Raw genomic sequence first — 22,431 nt, 5'->3', positions numbered from 1 at the left:
TTCACACTGTAGGGATTCTTGATTAACTCTGTTTCTCACACTACAGACCTGCCGAGCTCCTCCAGCATTTGTTTTTGTTTTGGAAATGGAAAAGTTTTATTCAAGGATAAGGAACCTACAATCTCAGAGTGTATGTGTAGACACCAGGAGTCCTTAAAAAATAAGAAATATGTAACTGTGCTACGAAAAGAAGCATTAGCTGAAAGCATAGAATAAGGTACCTCAGAAACAGTTTCCTATCTCATCGACTAAAAACTTTCATATGTATCTTTTAATTTAAAACAAATTGTCTCAATGGGCATAGAATCATAAAATCCCTACAGTGCAGAAAGAGGCCATTTGAGCTATCAAATCTACACTGACCCTCCAAACAGCATTCTAGCCAAAACCACACCCCCACTTATCCTCATTCTTTTTAACCTTAGCTAACCCACCTAATCTGCACATCCCTGCATTCTGCGTGACAATTTTTACCATGGCCAATCCATCTAATCTGCACATCTTTGAACAGCAGGAGGCAACAGGAGCACCCAGAGGAAATCTACGGGGAGAATGCACAAACTCCACACAGACAGTCGGCCAAGTCTAGAGTCAAACCTGGCTCCCTGGTGGTATGAGACAGCAGTGCTAACACTGTGACCATTCTGCTGCCCCTATGCCACTGTGCTGCTCCAATATACTATTAAGAAATTTCATAACTATTTCAACTGTCAAAAATGCTCAGCTAGTAAAAAGATACTTAAATTTTATTGTGAAAACACATACTTGCCTATTTTCAAAACAGAATCATGAATGATTTCTCGCTATGTGTGTTCTGCATATTTACACCTGAGATTTTGAAGGTGATCTTATATGGGCCCAAACTCATACAGCAACATCTACAGTATCTTCAAGAGCTTTGAGTCGGTTTTCTTTGCAAGAACAATGTTTTAAGATGACAGCTGATTAAAATGCTCTGTCATAGAATCATTCAGCACGGAAGCAAGCCCTTCAGCTCCACTCAGCTCAAGCAGTCCAGGTTTCCTAAACTGCCTAGTCCCATTTGCCTGCATTTAACCCATATTCCTCTAAACCGGTCCTATCCATGTACTTGCCCAAACCTCTTTTAAATATTGCAATTGTACCTACCTTTGCCATTTCCTCTGGCAGCTCGTTCCATGTAAGTACCACCTTCTGTGTGAAGAATTGCCCCTCAGGTCCCTTTTAGGTCTTTCCCCTCTCAGCTTAAACCTCTGCCCTCTAGTTTTGGACTCCCCTCTTGTAGGGAAAAGACCTTGGCAATTCACCTGATCTACGCCCTTCATGAGTTAGTAAACCTACTGTCCCAGCCTGAATAGTTTTTAATAATGATGTAACTGCAAATAATTTTACTGTCAAACTAATCAAATGCTTTTACCTGCTTTAGCAAATCCTGTTCCATCAAAATAATTTCCTCTTTGACTATTAAGAAAACAGACACCAACATCAAGGCTGGAAGTTGGATTATCCAGATCTAAAGTTTTGTTGTTCAGTTTAAAGTTACGAATGCAAGCATTTATACTGTAGAGTACCTGCAAGTGTTAAAAACATAAGTGAACAACAGACAGGAACATAAAGATAATCACTAAATTTAGTTAGTCAACTTTCAGATATTCAGAATAATATTTTAAAGTATATAGAAATAGTACAGCAAAGGTCTGAATGCAATGCAATTACATTAAAACTGGGGCCACTTTGACAGCCTTCCCATTGAATGGGCCATAATTCCCACAAGATGAAACCAGCAGCCCCATTATCCTGTAAACACTGGTGATGTGGCCAGTTCCATTTTGAGAAGAGCTGACCACCCAGCATCCAAAGCTTCTTCCTGTTTCATGCACAAGATCTCTGTTGATAATAGAAACTAGAATCCTTTGACATGCCCAGGGCCATGATTGCCATTTCTTAATTGGAACAGGGGTGAAACCTAGATAGTAAAATATATGTGTGCAAACAAAATAAAAATTCACAGGTTGTTAAATTAAGCAAGAGGGGAGATAAAATAGACTCTGAACACAATTTTCAATCAATAATGCAAATTGTACTTTTTGATTAAAAAGCAACCAAAACCACGAATATCTGTGTTTAGTCTAAATGGCAATTGTGAGTAAACATTTGGAATCCAAAGTAAAAATCAGAAGAACTGTCAATGCTGTAAGTCAGAAATAAAAATAAGATTGCTGGAAAAGCTCAGCAGGTTTGGCAGTAAGTGTAGGGATAAATCATAGTTAGTGTATCGGATCAAGTGACCATCAAAACTTCTGAAACGTTAACCCTGATTTCTCTTTATGGATGCGATACACTAACAATGGTTTATCCCTACAGATACTGCCAAACCTGCTGAGCTTTCCAGGAATCTCTATTTTTATACTTGGAATCCAAATTTGAGACAGATTTAGAAGTGTACGGATGTAATCAAGGATAGCCAGCATGAGTGTGTTTGACAAACTTATTAAGAATTTATTTGTACAAGTGATTAATTAGACATATAAAGGGAATTTTTTTTTATTTGGCTGAGGCTTTTGTTGTGGGGAGTGGAAAGACGCCATCTTTGTATTCCCTTTATGTTTGGACTGTGCATTAAAAAAGGATGTAATTGCTTTAAACCAAGGAGAATGTGCAAGGTGATGGATGCAGTTTCAAAATTTGTATTGACTTGGACACATTGTGAGTTGTATGCAATGTTGCTTTCCCTTGTAATAGTGAGAGCAACAACAGATGACAGAACTGATGGTGACAGTTGGGACAATTGCTTGACAACAACAATTTGATTGGATCCTGACCATGTGACCCTGTCTTGTGTGGGGCCAATACAGCAGAAAAGATTCTAGTCTATAAAGAAAAAGTGACTAAATCTCTCTCTCTTCCTCCTGCGTGGAGAAGTAACAGAAAATCTCCTGGCTGCTGCTTATGCTCACCATTTTCCTATAAGTTGCTTGCTCTGCCGGTTCCTTTGTTGTAAGGAAAAGGGGAGAAAAAAAGTACTTTCAGAGGCATTGCAACGGCAAGTACTCAACCAGTGGATGAAAGGCTGAGGATTGGTTCACAACCTCATGTCATGAGCAAAGCCATGGGAGAAAAGTGCTGAACGAAACTTACTAACATCTGTAATCCAGACTGGTGTCCTCCCCACCCCACCTACAATATGTATATCATGTCTTTTCAAAAGAAAGTATCTTGACTTTAAGAAAAATGGTACAATTTAAGCTACAGTTGTAAGTCAGCAATTCATGACTCTTTTCTGCCACTGGTTAAAAACTGTTTGATTACAATAGCTACCTTCTGGTTACTGGAGGAAAGAAAATGGTGTGCTTACTCTTTTAAACTGAATTAGACAGTGAAGTAAAATTGGGCAATGCAGTGGCTTAATCAAATTTTCACATCTGTGTCAACTCCAGGAATAGTATGCTACCCCAGTGAGTCATGACAGGAAAGAAGTTAGGGGAACTTTATTTACAAAGGGTTATTGATGCAATGGAATATCTAGCTCTACAGAGAGATTAACATGGAGACCATTGCATATTGTAAGAGGGGTAGACATGCATTTGAAGCTGAGATAAAGATGAAAGATACCGGTCAAATGGTATCTTTGCCTGCTGAGAAGTTATATAAAATCATTAAGCATAACACCTATTGACTAAATTAAAACCACACAACACCAGGTTATAGTCCAACAGATTTATTTGGAAATAGCTACCGGATGAAGGAGCAACACTCCGAAAGCTCGTACTCCCAAATAAACCTGTCGGACTATAACCTGCTGTGTGATTTTTAACTTTGTCCACCTCAGCCTAAAACCAGCACCACCACATCATAAATTAAAACCAAATACTACTATTTATCTCTTTTGATAAGACAATATCAAGCAAACTCTGTTGGCTGGATTAAAAGGAAAATGTTGCAAAAGAGATCTGTTGTCTATTAGTACTGGAACAAAAATCTTCCATTCCTTGTCAATCACATTGCTTATATTGATGAGCATGGAAAGTGTTTGCGTCATTCCTTCAAAGGAGGTATAGAAAAAAATGTCAGACAAATATGAACGCAAGAACACATGAAATAGGAGCAGAAGAAGGTTCTTGAGCCTTTCCAGCCCACTCTGTTATTCAATGAGATCATTGCTGATCTTCAACTTCAACATGATTTTTGGTGTTATCCCCATATCCCTTGATGCTTTCAGTATGTAAAAATCCATCAATCACAGAGTTGAACATACACAATGGATAGGTTTCCATAGCTAGCTGGGGGACAGAGTTCCAAAGACTCCCCCTGTAAGGGAGGAACTACCTCCTAATTTCAGTCCTAAACAGTTTTCCTCTAATTCTGAGACTGCATTCACTGGTTCTAGATATCACCCCAACACCACAGAACGTTGACACAGACTGTTTATTATTTTCTCATGAAACAATCCCTGAGTCCTATGAATTCCTCTATGGCAAGTGTATCTTTCCTTAAGTCAAGTGACCAAAACTGCACATAATACTCTAATGTGGTCTCACTAAATTTCTACACAATACTAAAATATTTCTACAATATTTCTACACATAACTAAAAATAAAAAAAGAATCTGTTGCTAAGGAAGTCAACATGAAGGACTGACTAAAATGCTAAAAAGTCTTAGAGGTAAGTTTACACATGAAAAGATTGCGATGGGAGAGCAGTTCAGATATCTCAGTGAATATGACAAACTTAGGGTGCTTCTGGTTTGCCAACAAAAATTTTAATTGAAATGAAAAGTGTTGTGAATTGGCACGATGACTGCTTTGCCTGTTTTGCCAACAGATGTTCACATTAAATTAGACTGTGCTGAGAGCATAACCTCAGAATTTCAGGAGTTTGATTGTCTGCGCAGTTTAGATGGCTGGAATTGTTCACACTTACACGGCCAATTCTTCTTGTTGTGTAGTTCTTGGGCAATCCTCCAATATAAATCATACCCACGACATCCAGAATATCTGCATTTTTAGGACTGACTGCAGTCGCTACAGTGAGACCAATTGTAACTGTTACTCTTTTCCTATCCCGGACAATTCTGACCTGCAAGTAGTAAATACAAGTTTATTAAAACAATTACGTGTCGGATTTGACAAAAAACTATTGCAAAACTGTCAACTTGATCAAAAAATATAAGAGGCATTTGACATTGATGTAATGATTGTCACAACCTCAGGACATTTGAAAGTTCTTCTGACATGGGATTTGTTGACCAATGTAACTATGAGTAAGTCCCAAACAGCAATAAATATGAATAATCAGATAATCTGATTTGTCACTGTGGATTGAGGTGTAAAAATTGGTTGCAGACCAAGATGTTCTAGTTTGAAATTTTACAGTGGGATCTCATCTAGCCAAGAAAGCAAATAGTATCTCATCAAAATACATGTCAGACAAGGCAACACTGTTTCCTGATAAAATGAAATTGAAATTATTGTATTGTATTGCTTCAATATTTTTAAATATTGAGGTATTCAACCCGCTGAAATAATCTAATTATTTATTATTGACTACCAGAATAAAACAAATGTAGAAAGTTTCCTTCATTCATATATGCTTTTGCAGCTTTTTAAAAGCTATCTTCATTATCTAATACAATGCAAAAACATTTTTAAAATTGCAATATTCATTGTCAAATGCCTTTAAAATTGTTAAATTTTCCTATTCATTCCTAATTCATTCTTCTTACCAGTTTAAACAATTCCCCATAGAACAGAATTCCCTCTTTTGCCCTTGCTGTTTGTATTAAAACTCTGCTAACTCTGGGCTACCGGACACCAAGGTGATCCAGAGTGAACACAGCTGTAATAAGTATTGGCAACTCAAGAAACATTGTATCCTAGTTGAGGAGCTGAAGTCCAAACTACAGCCATTGTGCCACAACAAGGTGGGACAAAGTTACCTGGACACTTTGCTCCAGGAGGTAGTCATACATTTCAGACTAAATCATTCAAATTAGGGAGATAGATACTGTGTTTTGCAGCCATGAGTGTAAGTCCCAAAGGCTGTGTTGCCTGCCCAGTGCCAGGGTTACTGATATCTCCTCAGGTTGGAAGGGAACTTGGAGGGACAGGAGAGGGGTCCAGTTTTTGTCATCCACGTAGGTTCTGCTGAAATAATTCAAACAGTTAAAAGCTCAATGGAAAAGCAAAACCTGTAAGGTAATATTCTAACTAATGGCGTAGAAGGGATCTGTTCTGATCAAACTGACTTCACTTGAACATGCTTGCAGCAGTATCCTGGTGATTCCAAAAATCTAGAGCTATATGAATTAATTAACTTTATCGTTATATGTACTCAAATGAATACAGTAAAAACTTTATATGTTGCCATCTTAGGTACAAGGGTACCTAGATACAGCTTCTTCAGTTACAAGATTAGTTATAGTGTAACAATGTCACCAACACGTGGCGCCAGGGTACAGGGTACATAGGAACAATCCTTAGTCACACAATAGAGAAATGAACAAAAAAAAGTTACGTTACAGCTATACATAGTATAGCCATAGATCAGAGAAAAAAAAAGTTAAAAAGACAAACATCCCAGTCTCTCTCCCCAAGGACTCTCCACAGCACACCGCTACAGGGAGCTTGCACATTGTCTGGTCGCTGGCTGCTGCCACACCCTGCACTGGGCCACTGCCATCTTGTTCCACTGCTAGCTATAGCATGGATTTTAAACTAACTTGTGTTGGGGTTGGAGATGGAAAAAGTGCGTTTATACAGTAAAAGGCTTTGGCAGAATTACAGGGCTGCTATTTGAATAATGATATCCAGGTTAGGACAGGAAGTGTGTAAACACAGAACAAAAACAGTGGCAAATGGGTTTAAAAGGAGAAAAAAATGATTTTAAAAAAAGTAAACTTAATGGCTGTTTATTTAAATGCATTTGTATTCAAAACAAAGTAAATGAATGAGCAACACAAATAGAGATTAATGTGTTTGATATCACAACCATTAGACAGACATGGTTACAAGGGGTTAAACTGGGAATTAGATATTCAGGGCATGTGATTCTTCATATGAAAAGGCAGGACAGAAAAGCTGGTGGGTTATAAAAACAAACTGATGGTCATCTGGAAACGTGCTGGAGGATTGGAAAATTGTCAATGTAACATCCTTATTCAAAAAGCGAGGGAGACTCAAAAAAGGTAACTATGCTCTAGTTACCTTAAGATCTACCATTGGGAAGATGTTAAAGTCTGCTGTAATGTTTGTAGTAGCACAACATGTAGAAATAAGAAATAATATCAAACAATTAGAATCAAGAACCTCTGGGAGGAAGTACTATCTAGAGCGAGTTGCAAGCCAGTTGATTGCTTGGCAGTTTTTGAGTCCCATCAGTGCCATGTCTGAACAGAAGAGGATTGATGGAGCCTGCACTTCATGTGCTCAGGCTTAGTTGGCGATGGTAGGAACAGAGTGATGATGGGACAGGAAAGTAGGGGGAGAAAATTGAGGAAAAAGTCAGAGAGGAAATGAGGGACATTGGGATAACATGAGGAAGAAATATAGGAGAAAGTACGGACAAGTCGTCATGAGGCAGCAGAGAAAATAGGGATGGTGGGAAGAAAGGAAGATGAAGCAGAAAGAAGAGGTAGGGAAAGGTGAGACAGAAGTTTGGGTACATTTAACTTATGTTGACTCAATTGGAATGAAGGTCCTAATTGTGGTTTTCCCTTAAGGAAAAGGTGGGAATCAATGTGTGATTTGGGAAAGGGGCATATTGCAAATCTTATCTCAGGAGAGGTGACAGGAAGAGTGAAAAGTGAAAAGATGCACGAGTTAGTCAGACAGGCTACTTGTAGTTGCGAATTTTCCTCTCCTGCCCGATTCCAATTTTTGGTCCCACATACTTTCTTTAAATGGCTTGTCAATTGATAATGTCACAAAATATTATGTTTAAGTATCATTTACAGGTGCAGTTTGTTGGTATTTGTAGCCCTACAGAATATTTTATATAGAATAGGTTCTCAGTGTTACGTCTTAAAATAGAACTTCACTTAAGTAAACGAGCAATTGAATTTAATTTGTATGTTTTACCTTATGCCATTCACCATCATTTATCTTTTTTTGAACAACTGTGCTTGCATTTCCACTTCCAAGATCATAGCTGAAATGAGCCATTCCATCTTTTATCTGAATGGTTGCAAAGTCTGCATGATTAATTCTTGCCATATAAAATACGAGACCAGATTCTGCTTCTGTTTGGATTTCAAACTCAATTATAAGCCTGTAAACAAGTCAAAGCCTTTTATCAACATTCAGAAGATTGTCCTGATCACTGTACTAAATACCATGCAAGAGTTTATTTTCACGATCCATTTCACCACATGTTTACAATGCAATCTTTCACAACTTTTCATTTTAAATATAATCATAAAATCTCTTTAAACCGTTTATCTGTGAGAAGTTTAAATCAGAATTAAATTAATAACAAATAAATACAAGTCATCACTGCAAAATAAACTAGCATAGGTTTCATGTAATGTTCAATTTTAAAAATGAGGCATCTAATTTTATCTATCACATTTATGCAGAAGAAAAAAGTCCTGGTCACTTGGAAACCAATCTTCTGAGAATCATGAATAATAATCAGAAGCGAAGAGAGTAATTATGATATATTTCTTAATTACATTCAATTCTCAGCCTCTTTCTGCAAAAGACGACCGTCTTGTTCACTTCATCAGTTTATTATTGGCAGTAAAGGTAATCCAATATTTTCTATGCCAGTCCAAACTTTAAAAAATGCAATGAAGAACATGTTTTACTTCTATTTCGGACATGACTGTGAAATTGGTGAATGTCATGCAATCATTATATTGTGTAAAAGATCAACAATTACCTAGTTTTCACTTTGGTATCATCAAACTCAATGGCAACATGACTATTTTTGGATAAGCCAAACCGCTTCACTCCCAGCAGTGCAATTGGGTGAATGTCCGCAGCACACATATTCTATATTTTTTAAAAAATCAACAATTGCAAAGATTCAGAATTTATACTATAGAAATAGATTGTGATTAAAATATCAACTAAAATAAAATGGAAAACAGTTGAAGGTAAGAACTCAATCAATTTCACAAGTTATTCCATGCAGAGTAGAAACTATAAATATTAAAATTACAAAACCCCCCAATTATTGAGCCACTGCAAATCCTTCACTATCCATCTCAATCATCTAGCTACTTCTGGTACAAAGTACAAATGTTATTAGAAAAACTGTTTTCATCTATGATTTGAGTTGTTTTCTTTTCCATGACAATATTTAAATAAATTCAGTAGTTCCTAAGTAATAAAGACAAAAGTGATCATAGTCTTTTAATTGCATATGCTCATTTTGTCACAGCTTTTTAACATAAGCCAGATGTTAACCTATTATCAAGTCATCTCTGGCTAAGCCTATACTAATTATCATTTACTAGTTAGACCCAAGCTGGAATACTGGGTCAAATTCTGGGAACAGCCTACCAGAAGGATTTTGTGGCTTTGAAAATGATGCAGAGAGGGTGTACTGTGGAAGGGAAGCAGGACTTCAAGTCCGTGGAGAAAATCAACGAGTTGCAGTTTGTCTTCTTAAAGCAGGGAAAGTTAAGGCAAGTTGTTAAAGAGGTGTTCAAAATCATGAAGAAAATTAATACAAGAAAGTAGCAGAATTGGACAAAATTATACATCTTTTGAAAATATTCAGAGCTTCAATTCTTAAAGATTTGTGAATCATGTATAATCTTCGAAGAAGTTTCCTGAGGCTGCAGCTTCTCAGGGCCTTCACCTTTGAAAGGTTAGCAGCCCCACTGGGAGAGATCAATGCTCTTTTGACAGAAGATCATGAGGGCATCTCAACAAGGAGACCTCTTGTATGTGTGCAACAATTTAATGCATAAAGAGGGCTGGAATCAATAGGCTCCTTAAAGCAGAGGGAACATCTTTCCGGTAGAATCATATGGATTGTGGCAGAGGCTCTTTCACCTGTGAGGCTGGTCTTGTGGCTGGGGTGTAGAACCCACAGCTTCAATGTCCAGCCAACCTGCTGTCTCCACAGTGGAGTCACAGGTAGATAGCATAGTGAAGGCGGCGTTTGGTATGCTTTCCTTTATTGGTCAGAGTATTGAGTACAGGAGTTGGGAGGTCATGTTGCAGCTGTATAGGACATTGGTTAGGCCACTGTTGGAATATTGCGTGCAATTCTGGTCTCCTTCCTGTTGGAAAGCTGTTGTGAAACTTGAAAGGTTTCAGAAAAGATTTACAAGGATGTTGCCAGGGTTGGAGGATTTGAGCTATTGGGAGAAGCTGAACAGGCTGGGGCTGTTTTCACTGGAGCATCAGAGGCTGAGGGGTGACCTTATAGAGGTTTACAAAATTATGAGGGGCATGGATAGGGTAAATAGACAAAGTCTTTTCCCTGGGGTTGGTGAGTCTACAACTAGAGGGCATAGGTTTAGGGAGAGAGGGGAAAGATATAAAAGAGACCTAAGGGGCAACGCTTTCACACAGAGGGTGGTACGTGTATGGAATGAGCTGCCAGAGGAAGTGATGGAGGCTTGCAACATTTAAGAGGCATTTGGATGGGTATATGAATAGGAAGGGTTTGGAGGGATATGGGCCGGGTGCTGGCAGGTGGGACTAGATCGGATTGGGATATCTGGTCGGCATGGACGGGTTGGACCGAAGGGTTTGTTTCCATGCTGTACATCTCTACAACTCTATGATGCTAATAGTGGAAGCAGCTTCATTAGGAACTTTCAGAACCAATGAGAAAACTTTCCATGATGAAGGGGAAGGGAGTGGGACAAGTTGGATAACAGTTTTAAAGTACTGGCACAGGTCTGCTGGATTCCTACACAGCGCATTATCCTCTGAGCAATCACTACATACTGAAATGTGTAGAAGTTTCATTTTACTCCAACCTACTTGATATAGCACAAGGAACTAAAATCCCATTTCCTTTCATTCTGAATGTCAAACCCTGTGCTTAAATGATCTTTACAGAGTTTTGCTGCAGATCTAAGTTGACCTTTTTTTATTTCAAGGAAGAAGCACAAGTTCAATCATCATGTAATATGATGAAAGAGAATGCGTTTTAGAACAAGGATTATTAGAAAATGGAGAAGATTATCTGAGTACTTCCCTGGGATTACAATATCTGACCAAATATTGAGTGACAAAAGGTGACAGAATACAGCTCTGATCAGTACGAAGCTTGTTGGTCCACAAGTCATTATGGAGCTTTCAATTCATCAGTGCCACTTCCAACCTTTGTATGCAGGTTGCAAATGATTTTCAGATCTTTTGGTGGTCAGAATTCATCTGAATTTGCAACTATTGGTACTGTTAAGAAAGCACAGACTGGTGAGATCTCCCACTGTGTATACAGTTAATTAATTCTCTGAGTCGGAAGTGGGAACAAATTCAAACAATTTATGTTAATTTGGCAGAAGGAAAACTTACAGGAGCAGGAGTAGGAATTCTTTTTATTTCTGAAATAGGTTTGATTGTGATTTCAGCTGTATCAATCTCTTCAACATCTTCAATAAGTGGTTTTGGATGTTTTAATGTTGGGCACCTTCCAATTTCTGCATGCTCAAAATACACCGGTTGAGCAAAGTCCAATGGTCTGAAAAGCAAGCAAATACATGGGAAAATATTTGTTTTGGTAATTTAAACCCTACAGTATGGAGAAATTAACAACTTTTAATAAAGAAAATAATACTGCAGTTGCTAGAAATCTGAAACTGAAATAGAAAATATTGAAATCTGAAACTGAAATCCTAGTCAGGTCTGGCAGCATCTGTGGAGAAAGGATTAGATGCTAATAACCAAGCAGCTCATCAACTTGAAATGCTGGGCAAATCTTGTTAGGCATCTCAATTGCTGGCTGGAAAAACACTAATAACACTCAACATTGCTGGAGAAACTCAGTAGGTCTGGCAGCATCTGTAGGAAGAAAGCTTATTTGAATGTTTTGAGTCCAGTGACTTCATCAGGAGCTGGCAAGGACACAAGTGCATCTTTCCTTGGAATCAAGCCCCTGAGAGCAGATGGTCTTGCTTACATCTGTGGCCATTGCCATTGCAATTGCATCACAATTGCCATTGCTAAAGGTGACAACATGCATCCAGGACCACATGTTCTCAGTCAAACTCCAGAGTGTCAAATTGCTGAAATCTCAGGACATCACGGTATGGTCAGTTCTACTAAACTTGTTGTACAGTATTGCTGATGCGTCCATCTAATAACTGCAGAAATGAATTTGTAAAGTGGCACTCTCAGGAAGAAGCAGAAGTTGAGAGTCAGTCAGTCAGTCAGTGCAGGACATGGCCAGCATTGGGTTACATGAGGAGTTCGGTGGCACCAGTGTCCAGTCACGGAGGCAGAGGGTGCTCAGCAGTCGATCAGGGAGCTGGAGTCATCGGGATAGCCCTAGGTTAGAGTTGAGTTGGGGAAGGTGCGATGACAGAAATCTCTGTTGTCGTGGAGTGACACCAGCACCACCATCTTTGTGCTGGCAACAAAACCACTGGTCTCCTACTGACAGCCACTGGACAATCAATGGCCAGCGGACTTTATACAGTAGCAACTCAAGGGAGGCTGGAGCGCCTGCATGAAAAACACCAACCAGAGTCCTGGGTTCATGGAATGACCTGAGCCACAGATAAATGATGTGAGGGGATGGTTTCAGGGACAGCCTGGTTAATTCAAGCAGCGGTAGGATAAGTCCTTTATTTCATAGAATCCCTACACTGTGGAAACAAGTCCACACACACAACCGCCAAAGAGTAACCCACCCAGACCCATGCTTTATTATCCTATGTTTACCTTTGACTAATGCATCTAATCCACACATCCCTAAACACTATGGGCAATTTAATGTGGCCAGATCATTTAACCTGCACATCAGGAGCACCCGGAGGAAACTCACGCAGACACAGGGAGAAGGTGCAAACTCCACATAGACAGACAGTCACCCAAGGATGGAATTGAACCTGGGCTCCTGGTGCTGTGAGGTAGCAAGGCTAACCACTGAGCCACCATGCCACACCATACCACATGTCACTGAAAAAAAACTTAAGCATGCCATTCAACATAACATTGTGGGTGATGACAGAATACTATAAATAAGGCTAATTTGATACAAGTACTGAATGGGTAAAATAATTTAACATGAAAGCAAGCATTTTATAAAGATATTAATGTACATTAGTATGCACAAGCAATTTGAAAATAATTTTCCATTGCAAAATGCACTAAATTCAATTAATGTAAGGATATGGCTACAGGGCTAATTTGTTTGCTGGAGGGGGCAGGAGCAGGCTGAGACAATGGGTCGGCCGGGGCAGTCAGGTTTCCTGAAGAAGGGCTGATGCCCGAAACGTCGATTCTCCTGCTCCTTGGATGCTGCCTGACCTGCTGCGCATTTCCAGCAACACATTTTCAGCTACAGGGCTAATTTACCAATCAAGCACTTTAAAAGATCACATGCTAGGAAACCAAGGGCCCACTGCTCGAGGCTTTCCCTCCAATCTAGTTTAAAAAAAAATTAATTTGTCGGATGAGGGCACTGCTGGCTAGGTCAGCATTTATTGCCCATTCCTAATTTCCCAGACGGCAGTTAAGAGTCAATCACATTACTGTTGGTCTGGAGTCACATGGATGCCAGCAGTTTCCTTTACAGAAGTGCATCAGTGAGTCAGATGGGTTGTTCCCCAACAATTAATTCATGGTCATCCTTCGACTCTTAATTACAGAACTTTTTTTCCCCTTTGAGTTCAAATTCCACCATCTGCCATGGTGGGATTCAAACCCAGGTCCCCAGGACATTACTTGGGACTCGAGATTAACAGGAGAAAGTGAGGACTGCAGATGCTGGAGATTGGAGCTGAAAATGTGTTGCTGGAAAAGCCTGACCTGCTGCGCTTTTCCAGCAACACATTTTCAACTCTAGATTAACAGTCCAGCAATAATACCACTAGACCATCACCTCCCTGACAGAGCAGAATGGACAGAAATGCATGGATAATTGTCCTGATTTCTTAAATTGTTTTTATTTTAATAACATTCTTTTTTTTAACATGCACTCTCTGGGACTGAGAAATAAATGCATGAATGTGTTTTCATTTTTTAAAAATATGTCCTTTTCTTAAGAGTAATAGTATTACTTACATTGAATTAACTACTAAATTCCATATACAGCCTTCGAAATGTGTGATACTTCTTAACTGACTGACTTGGAATGAGGTAGGGACACCGCCAACAAACAGCCGCTTAATGTCGAGAGGCAGATCATTAGGTAGACTTTTCCTTTGAGCCTTTTCTTCATTCACTTGCACAGTGAGATACCTAAAGCAAAACGAATCCCATGTTATTTTCATATTCAGGGATTTTAAATGAAAGACAGCAGAAATAATTAATTTAAGCCCACACTAAAACATTTCTGTCCCAACAATACAATTGTATAAGGAGGATTACGTTAGCTTGAGGCAAATAGGAGAGTAGTAGCAGTGGAAGTTGGGAAGGGGGACTGGATTTCCTCAGTTTATGAATTTGTCAGCAGCCAAAGTAAATCACCCTTCAGAGAAAGCTGTCAAAAAATGTCAGTGTCGGTTGCTGCAGTGAGATCAACTGCAGGCACATAAATATGATAGCGCTAGGGATTCACAGCAGTCAACTAAGGCAGCAGTATGGGTCCACAGTAGTCTGCTAGGTCTGTATTGTGATACACTGTAGTCAGGAGAAAGTGAGGACTACTGATGCTGGAGATCAGAGTCAAAAAGTGTGGTGCTGGAAAAGCACAATAAGGCAGGCAGCATCCAAGGAGCAGGAGAGTCAACATTTTGGGCATAAGCCCTTTATCAGGAATGTGGATGGGATGGAGCCAGCGTTGGGAAAGGGGAAGGGAGTTAAATAGGAGGATGGTGATGGAGGATGGAGGAAAGGTAGCTGGGAAGGCTACGTGTACATGCAAGTGAGCAGTGATGGTGTTAGGTTAGTGGGGAGGAAGATGGACAGGTAGAACAGGTCAGGACGGCAGTGCCAAGATGGAGGATTGAATCTGGATTGAGGTGGAGGGAGAGCAGATTTGGAAACTAGTGAAGTCAATGTCGATGCCATGTGGTTGAAGAGTCCCAAGGTGGAAGATGAGGTGTTCTTCCTCCAGTTGTCCGGTAGCTTGGATTTGGCAGTGGAGGCGACCCAGGACTTGGATATCCTTGGTGGAGTGGGAGGAGGATTTAAAGTGGTTGGCCAAAGGGTGGTGGGGTTGTTGGGTGAGTGTGTCCCAAAGACATTCCCTGAAACACTCCGCGAGTTGGCAACCTGTCCCCCCAGTGCAGAGGAGACCACATAAAGAGCAATGGACACAGTAGATGAGGTGTTTGGATGTGCAGGAATGTCTCTGCTGGATGTGGAAGGATCCTTTGGTGAGGTGCGGGGGAGGTGTGGGTGCAGATTTTACACATCTTGTGGTGGCAAGAGAAGGTGCGAGGTGTGAAGGGTGGGTAGACGGGTGTGTGGACCTAATGAGGGTGTTGCGAAGGGAATGTTCTCTGCAGAAGGCAGATTGGGGTGGGGAGGGAAATATCTCTCTGGTGGTGGGGTCTGATAGTAGCCGGCGGAAGTGGCAGAGGGTAATGCTCTGTATCTGGAGATTAGTGGGGTAGAAGGCGAGAACCAGAGGGATTCTATTCTTGTTGTGAATGGAGGGTGGGGTTCAAGGGTGGAGGTGTAAAAAGTGGAGGAGATGCACTGGAGGGCTTTGTTGATAACATGGAAGGGGAAATTCCTGTCCCTGAAATAAGGAGGCCACCTGGGATGTCCTGGAGTGGAATTACTCCTCTCAGGAGCAGATACGATGGAAGGAGGAATTTGGAGTAAGGGATCATGGTTTTATAGGATGGGGGATAAGGAGGGAGGGTGTGTGTGGGAGGAGATGTAAGCCAGGTAGCTGTGGGAGTCGGTGGGTTTGAAACAGATGTCCGTGTTAAGTCAGTCACCGGAGACAAAGAGGTCAGGAAGTGGAGGGAGGTATGTGAGATGGTCAGGTGAACTTAAGGTCAGGGTGGAAAGTGTTAGTGAAGTTGATGAACTATTCAATCTACTTATGGAAGCAGAAGGTAGCACCGATACAGTCATTGATGTAATGGAGGAAGAGTTGGAGTATACTGCCAGTCTGACTGCAGACGATGGACTATTACACATAGCCTATAAAGAGGTAGGCATAGCTGGGGCCCATACGGGTGCCCATGGCTACACCTGTGGTATGAAGGAAGTGGAAGGATTCAAAGAAGAAGTTGTTGAGGGTAAGCACCAGTTCAACCAATTGAATAAGAGCGTCAGTGGAAGGGTACTGGTTAGGTCGGTGGGAGTGGAAGAAACTGAGGCCTTGTAGGCCATTGCCATGGCAAATGGATATGTCATGGGACTGGATGCCCATGGTGAAGATGAGGCATTGGGGGCCTGGGAACCAAAAGTCATGGAGGTGGTGGAGGGTGTGGGTGGTATCCTGAATGTGTGCGGGGAGTTCCTGGACCAAGAGGGACAGGACAATGTCAAGGTTATGAGGAGGAATGTTCGGTTGGGCAAGAGCAGGCAGAGACAATAGGTCGAACAGGGCAGTCAGGTTTGTGGGTTTGGGGTAAGAAGTAGAACCAGGCAGTGTGGGGTTCTGGGACTATGAGGTTGGAGGCATTGGTTGGGAGATCCTCTGAAGTGATGAGGTCTTGGATGGTCTGGGAGATGATAGTTTGGTGATAGGGGGTGAGGTTGTGGTCGAGGGTGTGGTAGGAGATGTCTGTGAGTTGGCACCTGGATTCAGCAGTGTAGAGGTCATTGCACCAAACCACCACTGCGCCCCCACCCCCTCACCCATCCGTTGATTTAAGGTGAGGTTGAGGTTGGACCGGAGGGAGTGGAGGACTGTACTCTGCAAGGGTGAGAAGGGTAGATTGGGGGAGAGGGGTGGACAGGTTGAAGCGGTCAATTTCACAGCAGCAGTTGGTGATAATGAGGTCGAGGGTGGGTAACAGACCAGGAAGGATTGTCCAAGAGGATGTAATATGTTGGAGGTAGGAGAAGGGGTTCTCAGTGGGTGGGTGGGAGTCACAGTTGGAAAAGTAAGCACAGAGGCAGAGGCTGTTCAATGTCGCAACGCATATGGAATACATTGACCCGGGAGCATAGTGGGATGAAGGTGAGACCTTTACTGAGAATTGATAGTTCATCCTCGGTGAGGGGGAGGTCTGGGTTTTGGGGGGGAGGGGAGGATGGGGTCTGGGGCCTGGTGTAGAGCTGGAGTTGGGAGTGAGGGCAGACACTGTTTCTGGAGTGGGGAAAGGTCATGTGACCATTGGTGACACCATGGGTGACGTTACCAGAGGAAGTGACGTAAACAACGGCAATCGGGGGTAGAAGTGGTGCATTCAGTGGCTGAACAGAAAGACGGTACTTTCCAGTCAGCTATGATAGCTTTCCAGACACAACTATTGGCAAAGTAGAGACCTCATTCTCCAGCATCAGGCAGTTAAAGATTAGCATTGGGAGGGTAAAAGCAAATAGGGCTTTGGTTCCCATTAAGGATTTGATTACCATGCTGTAAAATGAACATCACGGACATGAGCAGGATCTAAATATACAAGCATCATGCTGTCACTTTATACATAGAAACATTGATTTACACTAAGTAATTCATTTTTGTAATTCACTAGTTCCATTTTTGTAAATTTCAATGGCAGGTTTGTTGGAGGAAATTATAAACCTTTTAGAAATTATGAAGTGAAAATGCCAAAGCATCCACTAGAATTAGAAAAAAACCCCAAGGTAATGTTGGATTGTTTAGGAATGGTCATACCCTCTTGATCTATGCAGTCTAACACTATGTTCCTTTCCATCATTAAACATGCCAGATTCTGGTCTAATTGTCACACGACGAGGATCTCGGGTTCCCGTAGCAACGTGTACTTCCAAGCGCCCTCTGTTTAGGAAAACTGCATAGTAGACCTATTTGTATAAAGCAAAAAGTTACAGCACACACAACATGAGTTTCTTGCCAATAATTAATTGACTGCAGCAAGTGTATTTCAAATTAAATGATACAAAAGTAAGTTTGCAGATGAAACCAACATTGGAGGTGTAGTGGACAGTGAGGTTATCTCAGATTACAACAGGATCTTGATCAGATGGGCCAATGGGCTGAGGAGAGGCAGATGGAGTTTAATTTTGATGTATGTGAGGTGCTGCATTTTGGAAAAGCGCATCAGAGCAGGACTTATAAACTTAATGGTAAGGTTCTAGGGAGTGTTGCTCAAAGGCACCTTGGAGTGCAGGTTCGTAGCTCCTTGAAAGTAGAGTCGCAGGTAGATAGAATAGTGAAGGTGACTTTTAGTATGCTTTTCTTTATTGGTCAGAGAATTGAGTACAGGAGATCACGTTGAGCCACATTTGGAATATTGCGTGCAATTCTGGTCTCCTTCCTATCGGAAGGATGTTGTGAAACTTGAAAGGGTTCATATAAGATTTACAAGCATGCTGCCAGGATTGGAGGATTTGAACTATAGGGAGTGACTGAATAGTCTGTTTTCGCTGGAGGCTGAGGGGTGATGGTATAGAGGGGCATGAATAGGGTAAATAGACAAGGTCTTTTCCCTGGGGTGGGGGAGTCCAGAACTAGAATTAGGGTGAGAAGGGAAAAATTTAAAAAGGGACCCAAGAGGCAACTTTTTCACCCAGAGGGTGGTGTGTGTTTGGAATGAGCTGCCAGAGGAAATGGAGGCAGCTAGTACAATTACAACATTTTAAAAGGCATCTGGATGGGTATACGAATAGGAAGGGTTTAGAGGGATATAGGCCAAGTGCTGGCAAATGGGACTAGATTAGGTTGGGATATCTGGTCGACGTGGACCAAGGGTCTATTTCCATGCTGTACATCTCTCTGACTGTATCCACCACCAATTATTTACTAAGTTTCTTGATTGTAGAGATACTACTGGAGAATACATGTATTTGAAAATATTAAAGAACCAGTATCAAACATCAAAGGAAAAGAGAATACTTTAAAACCATGCATTTTAATAATTTAAAATATTATTTCACTTGTTTATTATTTCCATTGGCTCAATCTGTAAATTTTATATGCACAAAAATAAATACTTAAAATATATTAAGCGTTAACAATAATAATACCAACCTGTCCAGTTTGGCGGCGTTTCCTCTTAAGTTGAGCTGGGGCCTTTCCACTTCCATAAAGTATCATTCCAGTTTCATTTTTAGTGCTGAAGGAAAAAGATATTTCTGTGCCTACGTTCAACGCATGTGGCTGAAGCTCAACAAATCCTGGTTTATGGAAGCTAACAGTGTGGACATTCTGTGAAAAAGAGCACGGTAATGAATATTTGTATAAAATTTGAGGCAACTTCACAAACTAGAGCATGTACTGTACTGTGTTAGAATTCAATATTTCAAAATCAAAGAAAATTGATATAACATATGCAATATCACAATATTTCAGATAACAAACCTCTAAACTACAGCCTTTTGTTAATCCCAGGTAATCTGTGCCACTCAACAAATTATATGGTGACTGTGAAATTTCTATATCTCGGAGGCAACCACTATATTTCTTTAAACTGACTTCAGGCCTGCAACAGATAAAGACATTTTTATCAAAGTTAGTCATTTTTTCTAAAATTATAGACACTTTTTCTTTACAAATGTTAAAGAAAATAATTCAAAACACTGGTGGTTAAAAGAGACGTTATTTATGGAAATAAAAATGTTAAATATTACTTCTCCTCACTTCTTTAGTCCACTGTGAAAACATTTAGTAGGACCACACAGTTCTCACTGGTGATGGGATAGAAGAAACTAGGATTAACTGCCCTGTTAATATGTATGGGAAGCTTAAAATTCATGGGAAGAAATGCAGTTTTATTTGTGATGCTTGATTCAATGATGCATGTATTACAGAAATCTTGCATTTTAAGAAGAGATTGCATTTGTGTGTTGATAACTGTTATTAGATTAGATTATATGACTTTCAGCGTGGAAGCAGGCCCTTCGGCCCAACAAATCCACACCGACCCGCCGAAGTGCAACCCACATTTACCCCTTCACCTAACACTACGGGCAATTTAGCATGGCCAATTCACCTAACCTGCACATTTTTGGACTGTGGGAGGAAACCCACGCAGACACAGGGAGAATGTGCAAACTCCACACAGTCAGTCGCCTAAGGTGGTAATTGAACCCGGGTCTCTGGCGCTGTGAAGCAGCAGTGCTAACCACCATGCTGCCCACGGTTATACTGTGGAAAGTAAAAGTATTCGATTAACTTTCTAGAAAATGCTGTTGAGGTTCCTTGCTGAGTTCATGCAACATAGGGCTGAATCTTTCCATTTATGGTTAACGCATAGTGATCAGTTTCATGGCATCTGGTCTACCATGACTTGTGGCAAATTTTTTTATACAACCTTCCATTTTTTGTTATGCTGTGTCTCACAGTCAGTCATGTCTGCCTAGCCCTAACAGACTTGCTCATCATATCCTTGCTCATCATATCATTACATGTGACCAGAGGGTATAAATGCATCATATTCCATCTTACCCCAGGATCATATGGAGCAGGAGACATTACTGGAAGCACGCTGTTCAATGTTGCAGTGTTATAATCTAACGTTTGTGTGTAATAACTCGCTGCAATAAACTTCAATTGAACTCTGTATTCCTATAATGCTCTCAGTTTCTTATATTGTGGGAGATAATGTACACATTGCTGTAACAGGCAAAAACACTGTTGAAGATAAAGACACATCACTTTTCACCTTTTAAGTTACGCAACCAGACTGTTGGATGCATTTGTTAGAGAAAGTGTGGTGAGAGAGGCCGAAGTGCTTGTCCCTGATGAGATCTTCCAGCTTCCACACTTCGGACACCATATTTAAAGTCCACCTGCATACCAATTAAGACACAGCAAGCCAGGAAATACGCTTCAAACCACTCTGAAAATGTCTGAGGAAAAATAAGCTAGATCCTCACTTCTAAGACAGTTTGGTGGAGAGGATGGCAGTCTTTACTGCTACTGACCAAAGGAAACCATAGCAAGAGACTCTGACAACCTGGACTGAAACTGCATTGGCAAGCCATGGTGAAAGCGTACAGCTAGCAGTGTCATAAGAAATGTCAATGTTCTCCTGAGCTACACAAGATGAAATACCCTGTCTCTATTGCCTCACACTAAAGGAAGGGCAGCATTCAATCTAACTCGAGCTTTGCACATGCATCTTCAAGGCTAATGCTCGGTCACTCTCATTGCTACATGTATCATGTCCACTCAAGGGCTCTCACCCACCTCATCCTCCCAAACTTCCAATCCTTCTTGCCCTCTGTACTTCTTACTAGAGACACCTCACCATCTCTCCTGCTGATGCATCACCATGAATGACTCTAGCATCCACTTTCATCACCAATCCCTTTGTCTCACTTCAGGAGAATTTGACCCAGTCCATGGACTGATGTCTGAGAAGCATCCCGACTGACCTACCTGTAATCTCCAGACTGCTTGCACTTGACATGCAGGACTGGCTGTGGCCAAGCTCCCATTGCGTAATTAGGTGGGGTCTTTGATAGAATGTAGGGGGGTGTCCCCAACCGATCCCCCTTCACTCCACTAAGGACTCTTCCTCTTTGATGTTTACTATTTGCTTGAAGCACATGCAGTGTTTGCTACATAAGCTGCTGGCACACGCTGCAGCTCTGAAGCAGAGATAGCCTGGTGCCAGTCAGCAACATGTCCACCCCTTTCTGAGTAAAGTATTCCTTCTTCAGTGCTCCCCAATGTCACAAGCTGCCTGCTTTTCTCTCTCTCTCTCTCTCTTGCTCGGTGCTAAAAAGCAATGCAAGCTACAGAGGCTGGTGGTCTTTCACTGGGAGCTTAAGTTTTTGTGTGCTAAGAAAGCAACATGACTCATTAAAGTGAGTAAGTGCTGAGAAAGCAAACTAAGAGGCAAAAAGTATGGATGTCTACGTCAATGTTAAAGCATCTTATGAAGATGTATAAGGAGTACGCTGGCCCTGTTGGAAAGATGGCCTGGCAAAAGCATTCAAGTCACAGGCTTCTATCTCGCCCAAAGTAAATTGCTGAAGGCCTGAAGTGATGGCTGAGTTGGTTCATGGTGATGTAGAAGTGCTCCATGATTAACGGTTGCGCCTTTACCCACCTAGGCTTGAAACTTTAAAGCTGTCCTTGTACCTCTCTGTCATTCTTTAAAATTCTCCTTACAGCCGGCCTCTTTAACAAACTGAGATGATTGCCTCCCCTAGTCTGAAAGAAAGTGGCACATTTTGGGGGCAAGAACAAGGCAAGGCCACTTTAAATGAAGTATACAATTATATAGGGATGCAGCAGCAGAAGTGGGACCTGGACGCTTTCATG

General features: G+C 41.0%; 1 protein-coding gene across 3 annotated transcripts in view; it reads right to left on the bottom strand.

Moving 5' to 3' along the window:
• Window positions 1-22,431, bottom strand: part of lama2 (laminin, alpha 2) — a 387,170-nt gene that overhangs the window by 10,141 nt on the left and 354,598 nt on the right. For all 3 annotated transcript variants that reach the window (XM_072556030.1, XM_072556031.1, XM_072556033.1), the window contains 9 exons: window positions 19,519-19,639; window positions 19,189-19,365; window positions 17,854-18,002; window positions 14,172-14,348; window positions 11,460-11,625; window positions 8,857-8,969; window positions 8,055-8,244; window positions 4,900-5,055; window positions 1,397-1,550 (listed from right to left, as the gene is read on the bottom strand). In XM_072556030.1, coding sequence (XP_072412131.1) covers window positions 1,397-1,550; window positions 4,900-5,055; window positions 8,055-8,244; window positions 8,857-8,969; window positions 11,460-11,625; window positions 14,172-14,348; window positions 17,854-18,002; window positions 19,189-19,365; window positions 19,519-19,639 — 1,403 coding nt within the window. The remainder of the gene's footprint in view (window positions 1-1,396; window positions 1,551-4,899; window positions 5,056-8,054; window positions 8,245-8,856; window positions 8,970-11,459; window positions 11,626-14,171; window positions 14,349-17,853; window positions 18,003-19,188; window positions 19,366-19,518; window positions 19,640-22,431) is intronic.

The sequence above is a fragment of the Chiloscyllium punctatum genome, chromosome 3, assembly GCF_047496795.1.
Source record: "Chiloscyllium punctatum isolate Juve2018m chromosome 3, sChiPun1.3, whole genome shotgun sequence".
NCBI classification, from domain to species: domain Eukaryota; kingdom Metazoa; phylum Chordata; class Chondrichthyes; order Orectolobiformes; family Hemiscylliidae; genus Chiloscyllium; species Chiloscyllium punctatum.
This window is presented reverse-complemented; position numbering and strand designations above follow the sequence as displayed.